Genomic DNA, 14,935 nt, shown 5'->3' with positions numbered 1-14,935 from the left:
TGGTCCTTCAAGAAATAGGATTGCCTTATACACTTCCTATGTTGTGGCAGTGCCAGTTCCACTTTTTCTTTTATACAAAGTTAACTTTGTACCCCACCTAGGTCAAAGAGCATCTCTCCCTTCATTGAAGTAAAAAAATACCTCCAGTTTGTAGGTTCCTGTGGTACCAATGGTTGCTATAAAGCAGCAACCCAAAAATGATGGCTGCCTCCATAATCTTATCCGTTAGAATTTTCTATTTTCCAAAAATAAACTTACAGTGAGAAAAATATCAAGACTAGAAAATAAAACAAATGAAGACGAGTTTCAACTACAAAGAAACTATTCTAACTCCTATTGTTTACACATCTTTTTGTTGGTTTGACATAGAAGCCTAAACAAATCTATGTTTTGAATTAAATTTAAGTGTTCATCCTACAAAGCAGCACATTCTAATTTCAATTAAATATAAGTATAAGCATGGATAGACTAGCCTTCCCTCATACACTGTTGACCTTCTTTGAGCTAGCAACAGATGGAGTTTTGATTAACATAGCCAACTCCTAAATGACAGGATTTTACCAAGTGTTTGAGTTTTATCAAACTGAAACAGCGGATCCCAAAATGTAATATGTTACATGGACACTATGTGGGGCTCCAGGTCTGCTTGATATTTTGATGTTCTGCATTATGTTATTAATGTAGTAATGCCATATTTTTGATGTTTTTGTATTTTTTTTTAATAGGCTGCAGCAGAATCTGCAGAGGCTCAGACGATTCGCTCTGTCCAGCAAACACTGGCTTCAACAAACCTCTCATCTACTCTTTTACTTAACTCCTCACTTTCTCAACATGCATCTCTCTCTGTGGCAGCACAGAATCTCCAACAGTCAATTCCTAGGGCAATCGCACCCAAACCTTTAACCATGAGGCTACCATCAAACCAGATTGTGACCTCAGTAACCATTGCACCAAACATGCCATCTACTATGGGAACTCCATTAATGAGCTCAATGGGTGCACCAATGGTTGCCACTCCTCCATCTTCTCAAGTGAGTCCTTCAATGCAGAACCAGCAGCATCACATCCAACAACTGCAGCAGCAGCAGTTGCAACAAATGCAGCAACAACAACTTCATCAGCACCAAATGCACCAGCAGATTCAGCAACAAATGCAGCAACAGCATTTTCAACATCATATGCAGCAGCAACTCCAACAGCAGCAACAGCATCAACTTCAACAACAAATGCAGCAGCAACTGCAACACATACATCTACAGCAGATGCAGCAACAACAGCAGCAGATGCAACATATTCAGCATCAGTCACAATTGTCTCCTCAACAGCCCTCTCCTGCCCCTTCCCAAACTGGTGTTCCTTCCCAAATAGCATCCCCAATTCCCCATATCAATAGTCCTTCCCCAGCATCTCAACATCACCAGCCCTTGATACAATCCCAAGCACAGACTCAAGTGCTCTCTCAAGTCAGTATTTTTTAATCCTCCAAGGGTTTCATTGCAGGATACTTTCATCTCTTTAAGGAAAGGTACATATTCTGCATATTGTCGAAACATGTTATGCAAGAATGCATGACGGACCAAGTGAGACTATTATGTGTCTATTAGATAGGCAATAAAAGACAGCGTAACTTGTATCATACTTTAGCATCTTCAAAATCTCTTCTCTGGAAACTGAAGAATGCTGACTTTTTTATGTGATGCTTTTTTTAATTTATTGATTTAATTTCCTAAAATATGTGAATTGTGTAATCCTAAAGCAGACAGGGAAATCACAAAAAAACTGTGGACAATTTGAGTGAACTTGAACATGCAACAGAGCATTTAAAAGCGACCTCAATGCGTTGCTGGCATTGGAAGCTCACAGAGACAAAATGTATGCTACCTGTAAAGTGATGATGTCACGACCATGCAAGTGCATTTGTATGACATATACATAGTTAATGGCATTTTTGTCATATGATATAATGTAAATCACAGATGTTTGCCAAAGTTCTTATTTTTTCATGTTTGTCTATATGGAAATTAAAAAAAAGAATTCTCATTAGCAACCAAAATTGAGTTTGGAATACACTGTAATGGTACATTGATGACCTGTGTCCCGTCATCTGCATTAGGACAGAAATGTGATTTTAGTGTGCAGAAGTGACACATTTCTTCTTAAAACAATGTATTTTTAAAAGGGAAATGCACTTAAATACTGTATATGATTATTCTAAGAGCTAAAATTAACTAATGCTACAAGTACTGTATGAACAGTAGAATATTTAAAAAGGGTACCCTAATAAGGTGTATATATTTTCTTTTCAAGTTGTACGGTTTAATATAACTTCTTGTAAAATGTTTTCATAAACAAGGCTTTAATGTAACACTGGTTACACAAACATTAATTGCTACATCGCTTCTTGTGTTTTTATGCTGTTTTATACTTTTTTATGAGTTCTGATAGCGCCAGTTAAGTTGTTTGTATTTTTGCTTAACTGAAAAAATGCTTTTATCTTGCGATAGAATAAACACATTTCTGTAATAGGTTGCATGATGTTTATTTATTTTTGGGATTGCCTGTAGTTTTTATATTACTTTTACAAATGTATTTATTTAAGTTTCAGTGAAAGGCTTTGAACTGCCCATTTCAACAAATTCTGGTGAAAAAAAGAATATACAGAGTACATCACCAGTGCAGAAGAATATAAACCTATATATCATGAGTATCCTAAGTCCAATGACCTCTTATATCTTTCTTGACTGGTTTATTTCTTACTTTGCCATTGACCTTAGCATGTTATTTCTCACATTACCATTTGGTTTCCTGTGGTACTTTCATAACCCTAAGCTCACATGCCAGCAAATTCAAGATCCTCATATAATCTGGTCTACCAATATCCAGTATAAAAAGATATTATCTATAAAAGGAAGTATGTATTTAAACAGAGATTGATGTACATAATGCTGCCATCCTATTCAGGCCCTGCACTAAGCGTCAAATATATGAACAAAAAGGCCATGGCAATGTAAATGAAATGGAATTCTCTGTAAAGTACTCCATTTAAGTATTGGAAGGTGCGAGAAACTTGACTATATATAAATATTACATCATTTTTTTTTTAAATGTAGGGGGGATTTTCTGGCTAGTGTTTGTCAAGGTATTGAAATAAAACATTGCTGTTCTCTTCTAGAAAAAAAAAACATCTTTCCATCGGTTGTGATTGGTATTGCAATTCAGTTTCATTCCTTTTAGTGAAAGAGAACTGCAATATCACAGACAACCTATAAACTGGCGTGGCACAGTTTTCTAATCCTGGATAATCCCCCTTTTGGTGGGGAAACACTCACATTATAAAAATGTGTACTTATAACAATAACTTTACTGTATTTTTTTGTGTTCTCCAAATAACAAAACAACATTTTTGGTTAACATTATCATGATCTCGAATCTGTTTTCTATTTGGCACATCCCTATTATTAGTCATATGTTTGTTACAGGTCCTCTATAAGACAAGGCACTATCATTTTTAATTAAATAGTTTTTTGAATAACTATTACAAATGTGCACATTTTTTTTAGTTATGTAACCTCTCAGAACTTATTGGATGGTCTTTGGACATATCCATTTTATATTGATTTTATAAGGGTAATTTAAAACTTGGATGCTCATGTTTAAATCTGCTCTGTGTATGTGATTACATGCAAAAGTATGAATCAATTAAGAAATGCTGTAATACCGTAAAAGGAAAAACTTACAAAGGAGCACTTGGATACCTCCGAATATTTAACATTGAAAGTATCATACCGCTAATGCTCTTTGTGACATAATTCCCTTGACCAAAAGAATTATTCAGTTCAGCTATCTACTGTTATTGACCCTTGTCACTGTGTATTCTTTGGAACCATACATTTGTCAAATTGTGGATGTGGAAATTTCAGAGTGCTAGTAGATATTTTTTCTTACAAGAGATAAACATATTGACAAATAAACAAATAATATACAGACATTTTTGTTGTTCATTTCCTTTACTGTCTTGTTATACAACACATACCAAATCTTTGAAAAGAAAAAAAGTTGTATTTTGAATGGATAAAATTCTATAATCCAAGATTTGCATGAAAAATGCTAAATAATGCCCTTGCTAACAGTAGAACTGAGTGAATCATTCAAAATTCATTTATTTGAAGCTTCATCAAATTTTTCATAACATTCAATTTGAGTGCAAATCTATTTGACCCAATGATGCTTTAATTGACCTGTAAATTAGTATAAAAACAGACTTCTGTTAACATTGTAGCAAGCAGTAAGGGGATTTACATAGTCTTATGATAGTTATGCCTCATTATTACAAACTTTTAACCATTTATTAGATTTAATTTTAAGCTACTTTTCTCCAACCAAAATGCAACTTAGAATTGAAAAGTAATCCTTTAGGGGAATGGTTTTCTCACACAAAATGTCCTGTTTGGATAATAATAGAATACTAAATTGCTGTCGCAAAAATGGGTTCTGGATAAACATTGGTGTTATGTAAGCATGTGAAAGCTCAATGGAGTTTTCTCAGGTGAAATTTTCATCTACCTGTTGTCTAAGCTTATACCCAAACCAATGTTTAATAATAAGGAGACCATAACTACTGTTTTGTAGGGGAATGCTTTATAGAACCATCATTTATATATATAACCGGCTATAATTAGTGGGATATGGTAGTGCGGTGACTTCAAGTGGAGCATAATTTAGAACATATTTACAGACAGGTACACGTTATTATAGGTACACTTTACATCATCAAGCGTGATCAACAGTGTGGAGTGGACATGCACAAAAAAGTTTGGGTCCGTAAAGAACCTTGCCGGTTGGGCCCCCAAATCCTTAAACGAACTTCAGTTTCCAGCTAAACCCCCCCCCCCCAAATGAATGTGTCTCATGTACTATGCCAATCACTCTGTGATGACATCAATTTGTGTATGCACAAATTAACACATTAATTTAAATGCCCCTGCCATTATACATGATTCCCACTAAACAAAAACTAAAGAAAATATTTGTGCTTATTATTTCTTGGTTTTGAAACATTTCAAATACTTATTTCTTCTCGTAAATTGCCTAAATGACCAACCTGATGGATAGATTGTACAGCCTTAGTTCTGTTGGATTAAATATTAACCCCTTAATGACCGCCCTATCGGGATTCTACGGCGGTCATTAAGGGTACTTCTTCTAACGCGACGCCTTTCTACGGCGCCGCGTCAGAAGAAGATTTCGGGACATCGGGTCAGTTTAGTGCCGGTGTCGGGCTGTGATATCACAGCCCAGACCCGGCACTAACACCCGGGATCGGAAAAACTCCGATCCCGGGTGTTTAACCCCTTACACGCCGCGGTCAAGCATGACCGCGGCGTGCAAGTGTGTCCCCCGTGGATCGGAGCCCCCCGGTGTGCTTACCGGGGGATCCGATCCCTCCTGCCGCTGCCCCGGGTCCCGGCGAGTGACCCGAGGCTGTCGGCTCCTCTTCTTGCTGGGTCCTGCCTTCCTGGCAGGACCCGGCTGTAAGTAACTGAGCATGCGCAGCATGCTCAGTTACTTACACTATACACTGCAATACAAGGTTATTGCAGTGTAGAGGCTTGAATAAGTGATCGGATGATCGCTTATTCAAGCCAAAATGTGGAAAATGTAAAAAAGTAAAAAAAAAAAAATTAAAACTTTTTATAATATAATTAAATAAATAAATAAAATAAAAGTCCCATAATCTCCCCTGTAACACATAAAATGCATATACAGTAAATAAAACACAAAAACATACATATTTGGTATCACCGCATCCGTATTAATCTGTACAATAAATCTAAATCAATATTGAACCCGCTCGGTGAACTACGTAAAAAAAAAACTCGGAAAACTTCCCATAATATAACATTTTTCATCAAACACCATCACAAAAAATGTTCTAAAAAGTGATCAAAAAAAGTTACGTTCCCTAATATGATACGACTGAAAAGAACAACTGTTTTCGCAAAAAATAAGCCCTCAACCAGATCTGACAACAGAAAAATACAGAAGTTATGGCCCTAAAAAGTTGTCAATAGTAAAAACAATGCGATTTTCTCCAATATTGGTTTTGCTCAGGAAAATTAAGCAAAAATAAGAAAAACTATATAAATGAGGTATCACCGCAATCGTAGTGAACCAGAGAATAAAGATAAAATATTATTTTTACGTTACGGTGAGCGGGGGAAAAAAAATGCTAACAATCCAAAATAAAAATTGATGATTTTGTTTGTGTCCCCCTTGAAATAGTTAATAAAATCTCAAGAATAAGCTTTAGACTCCCAAAATAAATTATCTATACATTGTATCTCATCCCGTACATAATAAGCCCTCATATGTTTGTATTACCAAAAAAAATAAAAATTTATAGGTCGTACAATGTGACAATACAAATCTGCAGTGAATGGCGCCTCCATTCATTCTATACTCGGCCGTGCGCCCGTACAGCAGTTTACCACCACATATGGGGTATCAGTACACTCGGGAGGAATTGGGCATCAAGCGTTGCAGTGCGTTTCATCATTTAATTTATTCTGAAAATTTCAGTTTTGGCCTAAATGAATGTATTTTCCAAAAAAATTCAATAGTTTCTAAATCGCAGGTCCATATTTTTTAACCCATGTGAAACACTTAAACGGTTAATAGACTTAATAGAAGTTGTTTTACATACGTTGAGGGGTGAAGTTTCTATAGTGAGGTAATTTATGGGGTATTACTATTATTTAGGCCTCTCAAAGTCACTTGAAAGCTGAGTTGTCCCTCAAAATGTGAGTTTTGGCAATTTTCATGAAAATAAGAAAAATCGCACCTAAAGTTCTGCACCTCATAACATCCTAGAAAAATGACCGGAAGCATAAATTATCATCCCAACATAAAGCAGATATTCTGTAAATGTTAATTATCAAACTTTTTGGGTAGTTTTACATCTTGTCTGGAAACCAGAACATTTCAAACTTGGAAAATGAAGAATTTTTACAAACTTTTGCCAAATTTTCACTTTTTTTCAGAACGAAATGCAAAACTTATCACTTAAATTTTATAACTAACATGAAGTACAATGTGTCACGAGAAAACATTCTCAAAATCACCGGGATATGTTAAAGCGTTCCGAAGTTATAACCAATTATCGTGAGACTTGTCAGATTTGAAAAATCAAGTCTGGTCATTGAGCTGAAAACTAGTGTCGGTGATAAGGGGTTAAACAAGAGGACAGATGTTTTTTGTTTCTTTGTTGAAAGCACTAAAAAGAAGAAAGCTTTATCGGAGCTGAGACAATGAAGGTGCTGTACAAATGATCTTTTATATGACATGACAGATACCTGGTTTCTTAGGAATACAGCGGAGGGATAATGTCAGATCTGTTTTTTCTTGTTTACATTTCAGAACAAAACAGGTTCATTTACTGCCCTCTCTATTTTTCTCTTCCCTCATCCCACAGTACAGCAAGTGTTACGGACACAATTCCCCAGTTGTCTTGCAAGATTAATTACAGCATCTGTCCTGTCACAAGCTATAATGAAGAGGTCTTGATAAAAATTGCAAATTACCGCTGGCAACAATCTTAAACTGCTTATGATAAAATGAAAATTAAAAACAGCAAACTAACAGACCTGATCAGAATCCTAATTCCCAAACAATGATATTGTTGGAGATTTGCTTGGGAAACCAATTCTGTCAGAGATACAATCGGAATGCAGAATGGGCTCAAGACAGTCGTTGTCCAGAATGTATGTAATACAGTAGATTATTAATAATGGATTGAACACTTAATATTTAATGAACCCAGTCTTGTTATTGTCTATGAGTATTGAGTAGTTTGGAACAGAGATTCCTAAGAAATAGCTCAAAACCTTATATTTTTCTTTATCATTACTTCTGAGTAATTGTCCTCCTTGCTTCTTATACATTAAACATTTATGATAGAGGGAATTATTTCATTATGTATTATGAAAATATGGCTTAACTGTGTATCCTATGTAACATGATCGCAACCAAAAAATTACATTTTGCTACTGTGTAGTATATATATATATTCAGTATTTTGTTAGAATATTAAGGCAATTTATATTTTAATATGAAGATGACCTATTTTTTCCACAATTGCAATAATTTAGTAAGTCCCATTTAGTTCAATATGAAAAACACTAGCACTAAAACCCATGTGCCACATTCTGATTAGCGCTTCCACTGGATAATTCTTCAGATTGTCAGACCTCCCCCACCCTAATCAATGTTTTCTGACCTTTTCAATTGGCAACTACCAATAATGAGTCTTAATGAACCTACACAGTACTTCAGTACAGTGAAAGGAGATAAGTAGCAACCAACCTTGACCAAACTCTAGCCTCCTAGATTCATGACTACTGATTTTGTGTGGAAATATATATGACTAAAATAGAAACAATTCTTTGTGGAAATAATTCTGAGCTATTGTGCCATATATTGGCACCATAAAAGCATACATGAGGTGCCTATTGCTCAATAACATAGAGCATCACATATTCTTAGTTCAGCCATGTAAGCCTCATGTGTATGATGTTGCTGTGCCTACTTTACTTACTGTACCACTGACTTTATATTGATGCATAGAACTCAGTAACATTTATTTTAGGACTGGCCTATACTATTGTGCCATATGACTATTCCATTCACACCGTAAATAAAGTACCTGTTACTATTGTATTATGCCTACTGACATCATGTATATGGCATTGCCATGTGCATGACATCTTAAACTAACCATAAAGTAATTTAGGATGAATTGTAGCTTCAAGGGAAATTGCACCGGGTATAACGAGGAATATTTGCGGATGGCAGTTTGGCAGGTGTGAAATCCAGTATTACAGGTTTCTAGTAATTTGTTACATAAATATTTGTTTAACAACACAAAGTAATTTTGCTTTAAAATATTCCAATTCATTAAGATGTGTTCAGCTGCCTTTAGTTGACTGAAAATAATTACTTCCTTTGTTTCACACCTGTTTACACGGTTTGTCTGGTCCAGTTTGTAGTATTTTGCAGGCATGTTACACAATCCTAAAACTGTACATAGGTCATAGGTTTCATGTATTTTACTCATTACTTGTTTTATTGAGTTACAAAATCCAGGCATTTTTTTGTCTTGTGTATCTGCAGAGGAATATTCACAGCGGCCATATCATTGTGTCCCCAACCTTAGGCTGGCTGCACAAGAACAGTACAGTGCACTTTCTGTATGATGCAAGGATTCTTGTCCTGTTCACTCCATGGAATTGGACCAACATACTGGTCCATTTCCAGGGGCTGGAGACATTCAGGTGCAGTTTTCCTTAGGATTTAATGTAAATCTGCCCACTTTTTGTGTGATTGCACCAGTGGTACTATACATTTTCAGTACATTACATGGTTTTCATGCTGCAGCTTTGTCTCAATTACCATGAACTTACAGCAATATTGTGCAGCTTACTGTGGTAATCACAGTAAAATCACAACACAAAAATATAGCATGAAAAGACATCCTTCTTTGTCAATTAGACATGACTCCATAGTAGAATTTCTCCCTAGAGCTATACTATCTGTTTTAATGCTAGAGGTTTGAAGAAACTCTTTTTGGAATGTGTAACATTTTTCTATGGTATTTCAACAGCCTTCCTGGAGTAACATTTCAGGACATGCAGAGAAACTGACAGCTACTGGTTTTGACTTTGGATAAAATAGATGAACACAAACTAACAAAAACTAACATTTTATCGAAAAAGTCACATATTTTAAGTATTTTTTTAATTTTGCTGCTACTTTGCTGCATTGGGTATTGTATTTAGTGAGACCAGTTATATTTTTCAATGGGATCATGTCTTGATGCACATAATTTATTGGATGAATGGGCAGAAAAAAAAAATATAAACCCATTCTCATTTTTAAGTAAAAATTGGTTATGCAGAAGGAGGGGGGGATGTTTTAAAAGCAAATCTGTCAATAGGAATGTAATTTTTAGCTAGTGACAAGTTGCAATAGCCTAGGCTATGCTGATTTTAAAATGCCTTTGTTCTGAATCATTTCAGTATTTTACTAAACTTCATTTCACATACCCTGGCTCTCTGTCAGCAGTGTGTGGTGAGTCCTGGGGGCACATCCTGTGTCTAAGTCTCCTTATGCATTCTTCCTCTCCTTCACAAGACTTCCTCCCCTGCCTGCTCAATGTAAATGGAAGTTAATGGTGAGGGAGCTGGAGGAGAATGATGTGGAGGAGAGGAAACTGAGACACAAGCACACAGGCTTCTGCAGTTGACCCCTTCTCCACGGGACTCAACGCATGCTGATGGCAGAGAGCCAGGTAATTAGAGATAAAGTTTTATCAAGTACTGAAATGATTCAGAATACTGACAAAGGCATTTTAAAATTAGCATAGCATAGGCTATGACAGGTTTTCTTTAACTATGCTTTATTGTTTTTTTTATTTAGTAGTACTGCTACTATCGCTATTACATACTATTGCTATTGCTTTTTTGTTTAGTATTCATGCTTTTTCCTTTGATATTACATTCCTATCTTGAAAACTGTTGATAAAACGAAAAGCAAAGATTTTATCTTTGTTCTACATTTTCTATCTTATAAATATGTAAGACAATTTCTCTTTTACTATGCTATCGTTTAATCTCCTTTTCTATGCTATGTAACATATATATATTCACTGTGACTCTCTGTATAAAGTGCTGCAACATTGTAGCAGGTGTTTAATGACCCCGGCTAGACATTCCTCTTCCGTGAACCTGTTTAGATAATAAAAAGACTTTCTAGAATGAACTGGAGGATGAGGTCATTGCTGTTTATCTTAGACACCTAGTAAGTAAACTACAACCACATCTTACATACAGCCAAACAGCTCTTTGTATCAATACATGGCCCTCTTAGTGTATCAGCTCTGCAGTGGTATTAATAACCCTGGTGTTCGGAGAACATAAGGTGATGCACTTGATATATTTTTACACTATCGCAGAGATTACATTTCCCAGGTTTAAGCTGAGTCTTTACCAGTTTAATTAAAAGACATTCTTTTTTTCCAGATACTTGAATTAGCTGCGTCTCCCATCCCCTCTTCACCATCTCAGCATCAGAAATGGTTCTAACCTTTCCCTCCCCTCCTTTGTTTGGCTTTTGTGTTGTAACAGCTGTTGTTATCATTTTTTGGTCAGCTGTGGTTGCTGGAGGCATAACAGGACCAGATGGTGTTTTGCTATGCATGAATGGAGAGTTAGGAGACTTTGGATTAAATAGGCTGAGTCTGAATAGTGTCTATACACCACCTGCCCCTTTACCAGCACTATTAAACATCTTTGTAGTACGATCTGCCCAAGACCCAGTAGAAAGAGATGGGAAAGGAAGAAGATCCTCTCGATTCTGTACATACTTATTGATTCTCTCTGCTTTAACAGCATAATGCAGTGCACAGTCAATTTGAGCTAATTGGAAATGACACAGCATGTATATGTAATCTATCACGGCAGTCTCCTGGTACAGTTTATAGGCTGTGCTGCCATAGAAACACACAATCAGTAATGGCATACATTAAGAGGTCTAAGTAGGAAGGAGTGAAATTGATCATTTTATAGTCATGTTTTTACAAACTATGCATGTGGGATGGGTCATTGAAACCCAAATAAAAGATGATCTTTGTTTTATATATTTTTAGTAGATTTTACTCATCTAGCTCATTTATTTTGAAACCATTAGCTATATAAAAAAAATATTGTGCCCATAGGATGCATTTAAGCATGTGTAACAAGGCAGCTTAATTTGTTAAATGTTTGGGATTTCCTTGTTGTAATAATGACTCATTTAGCAAGGACATCTATAAACATGAAATTTTGGGACCACAAAGTGACTTTTCTCCCATGTATCCATAGGGACTTTACTATTAATGCATATTTTGTACCTATCCTACTTTAATCTATCCTACTTTTATGGGGCCCTATATTTGTTCTCCCAATATCTCACCAACCCTTAGGCTTTTCTAAACTTTCCTATGAGCTTTAAATGCATCATTCAGTGTCTCAGATTCAAAAATTAGTCATTGTTTTCATACTTTGTATGTAGAAAGCAGGTCCATGCATAGGCAAAACATGCCACATCAAAGAAGGCAATCATTTTCAAAAAGTTATAGTTAAATTAGTGTTGCAGCAGTTATTAAAAAATGCACAAATGTATGTACCTCTGCTGACACTTCTATAGAGGAGTGAATAATTCAAGCAGAAACTTTTCCAAATTTCTCATAAGATTCAATTCAGGTTTGAAACTATTCAATGTTGTGTTTATTGTACTGGAAATTAGCACATAACCATACCTATTTTTCTAAAGCACTGGTTTTCTTTTCTAAGAAAAGGTTCTATTTTGTTTTTGTAATTTTATATATATTTTTTTATTTTTGGTTTTCAATAGAGATGAGCAAGCACTAAAATGCTCGAGTGCTCTTTACTCGAGTTGAACTTTTCCAGATGCTTGAGTGCTCGTTTCGAATAATGAACCCCATTGAAGTCAATGGGATACTCGAGCATTTTTCATGGGGACCAAGGCTCTGCAATAAAATGTGTCAATTTATTGAGAAATAAGGAAGTCAGTCCTGTTTCTTTGTTTTTTTAATTAAATGGAATATTCGTGGAACTTCAAAAAGAAGAATGACCCGTGTTAAACATCTGCAATGTGTTCTTCACACATATTGTTCTTCAAATACTATTGTGAAGAACACCGTTCTGCACTAATTTCTTCTGATACGTTAGCAGATGTACGGAAACATCTGCAATGTGTTCTTCACTTAAATGATCATGTGTTCACTGTGTTTTCTGTGTTCACTGTTTTCACTGTGTTCTTCACTGTTCTTCACTGTGTTTCCTTAAGTGAAAGCTCGTTATTGAGCAGGCGAAATACTCGTCCGAGCAACGAGCCGTTTCGGGTACTAATACTTGAACGAGCATCAAGCTCGGACGAGTATACTCGCTCATCTCTAGTTTTCAACAAAACTATAATTATGAAAGCATAACGGAAGCAGTGCAAATTGACAATAACGTAAACTGTCAAAACCATAAAAATAAATGGAAATATTTGGATTTGATTCGGTGCCTGAAAATCACCAAATTCATACTGAATCTACAAATTAACAAATAGATCCACATATGTCTAAACATTAGTCCGAGCACAAAGCTATGCTTCCAGTTTCTCCATCAGAGACTAATTGATTAATTTTAATTGTGCAGGAATTAAGTTTTGGAGTTATTTCAAATTGATATTGGTGACCTACAATTTGATATCCCAAACCTGGAAAATTCCTTTGATGACTATATAATTCAAAATCATGTAATATTTTGTGGCAAGATCTTTTTTCGCAACATTTTAAACATGATTTTGCTGTATGACTTTTAGGATAAAGGGTAGGAGGAAAATACTGTCGCTGAAAAAAGTTGCACCTAGAACATGGTGAGGTAAATGTATCAATTAGGTATGACAATTCTTAGTCATAACGAGCACCAGAAAGAATGGCTTACATCATATTACACAGATTTATGAGCAAAGTAATCCTAAAATAACAACTTACTTACAGATTTTCCAAAATCTGCACTAGAAAGGGCATGGCTTAAAAATGTGCACATTTATCAAAAAAAAAAGTACAAATGTATAGTAGAAAGCTGTTGTAAACTTCTACTAATAGGAGGTGCAAAGTGTGACTTGATAGTCTTAAACTAGGCAAGATTTACCATCCAGCATGAAGCACATTGACAACTTTGGTGCAGCATGAGACTTTTTAGTCTAACTGCATTGTCTTACCTTGCAGTACTTTTGATGAATCTGCCCAGAATGCTGTGAAGAAAAAACACAAATTATATTAAAATCCACAAAAATTTGATTTATCAAACTTTTCCTATGTATTTTTTCCAGTATTTTAGCAATAGTTTTAAGGCATCTATTGAAATTGAGCTAACCTTTCAACAAAAGTTCAGTTTGACCTGAACCCCATAGAAGGCAATGGGGATCTGAACTTGTTTACCCAAAAATGTCTGTAAAATGAGGGGTTGTAATGGGTAAAGGGCTGCAAAACTGCAAAAAATAAATACTGTAAATTACTACAATGAAATTCAGTATGAGTATACACATTCAGTTATTGTCACTGTACTAGAAGATGGTATAGGTATAAACACGCAACTACTATAACTGTGCTCTATGATGGTATGAATATTTACACGCAGTTACTGTCACTGTGCCCTAAGACAGATAAAAATGCACAGGCAGTTATTGTCACTGCTTTATGAGACACTATGGGAATAAAAATTCTGTTAATAAAATATAAGATGCTATGGATATATACATGCAGATAAAAGGAACCTGTCATCAGCAATTTGCCTAATAAACCACAAAAAGAATGTCAAACAGCATAGCAGCTTCTAGTTTTTTTTTTTCTTTCATGGTCAGTGTGATGGCATCATTTAGAAAATCAACTTTGAACTAAGATGTAAATTGGTTGTACAAAGTCAATTAGACGGAGAGTTTGAAGTCAAGTTGGGGAGCTCTGAACGACTTCTCCTCTGTGATTGGCATCATGCATCAGACTTCAGGAGATCTGGTAAGTGATGTCTCTGGATTCAGGAACTTCAATTACAGTGAAGAGGGTTTTCTGAGGAAGAGAGCAAATGACTTCAGTGTTAAAATCTCCGCCTCCTTGACTTTATACTGCCAGTTTATATCTCTGGTAGTGGTTTATTAGCTAAATTTCTGCTGATAGGTTCCCTTTAATGTCAGTGTGCTATAAGTCAGTATGGATATCCACTGCACTTAAAAATGATACAACATACACGCAGAGAATGCCACTGCACTATAAGATGATAAGGGTACAAACACCTGGTTAATGTCACTAATTAATTAATTTCTAGCTGTCCCT

The 14,935-nt window shown here is 35.5% G+C and overlaps 1 protein-coding gene across 2 annotated transcripts in view; it reads left to right on the top strand.

The window, feature by feature from the left end:
* Window positions 1-3,986, top strand: part of TOX3 (TOX high mobility group box family member 3) — an 89,591-nt gene extending 85,605 nt beyond the window's left edge. For both annotated transcript variants that reach the window (XM_072117698.1, XM_072117697.1), the window contains one exon: window positions 726-3,986. In XM_072117698.1, coding sequence (XP_071973799.1) covers window positions 726-1,478 — 753 coding nt within the window. In that variant the 3' untranslated portion in view covers window positions 1,479-3,986. The remainder of the gene's footprint in view (window positions 1-725) is intronic.
* The last annotated feature ends 10,949 nt before the right edge of the window (window positions 3,987-14,935 follow it).

Source organism: Engystomops pustulosus, chromosome 7, assembly GCF_040894005.1.
Source record: "Engystomops pustulosus chromosome 7, aEngPut4.maternal, whole genome shotgun sequence".
Classification (NCBI taxonomy): domain Eukaryota; kingdom Metazoa; phylum Chordata; class Amphibia; order Anura; family Leptodactylidae; genus Engystomops; species Engystomops pustulosus.
The sequence above is the reverse complement of the archived record's forward strand: the minus strand, read 5'-3'. Positions and strand labels throughout refer to the sequence as shown.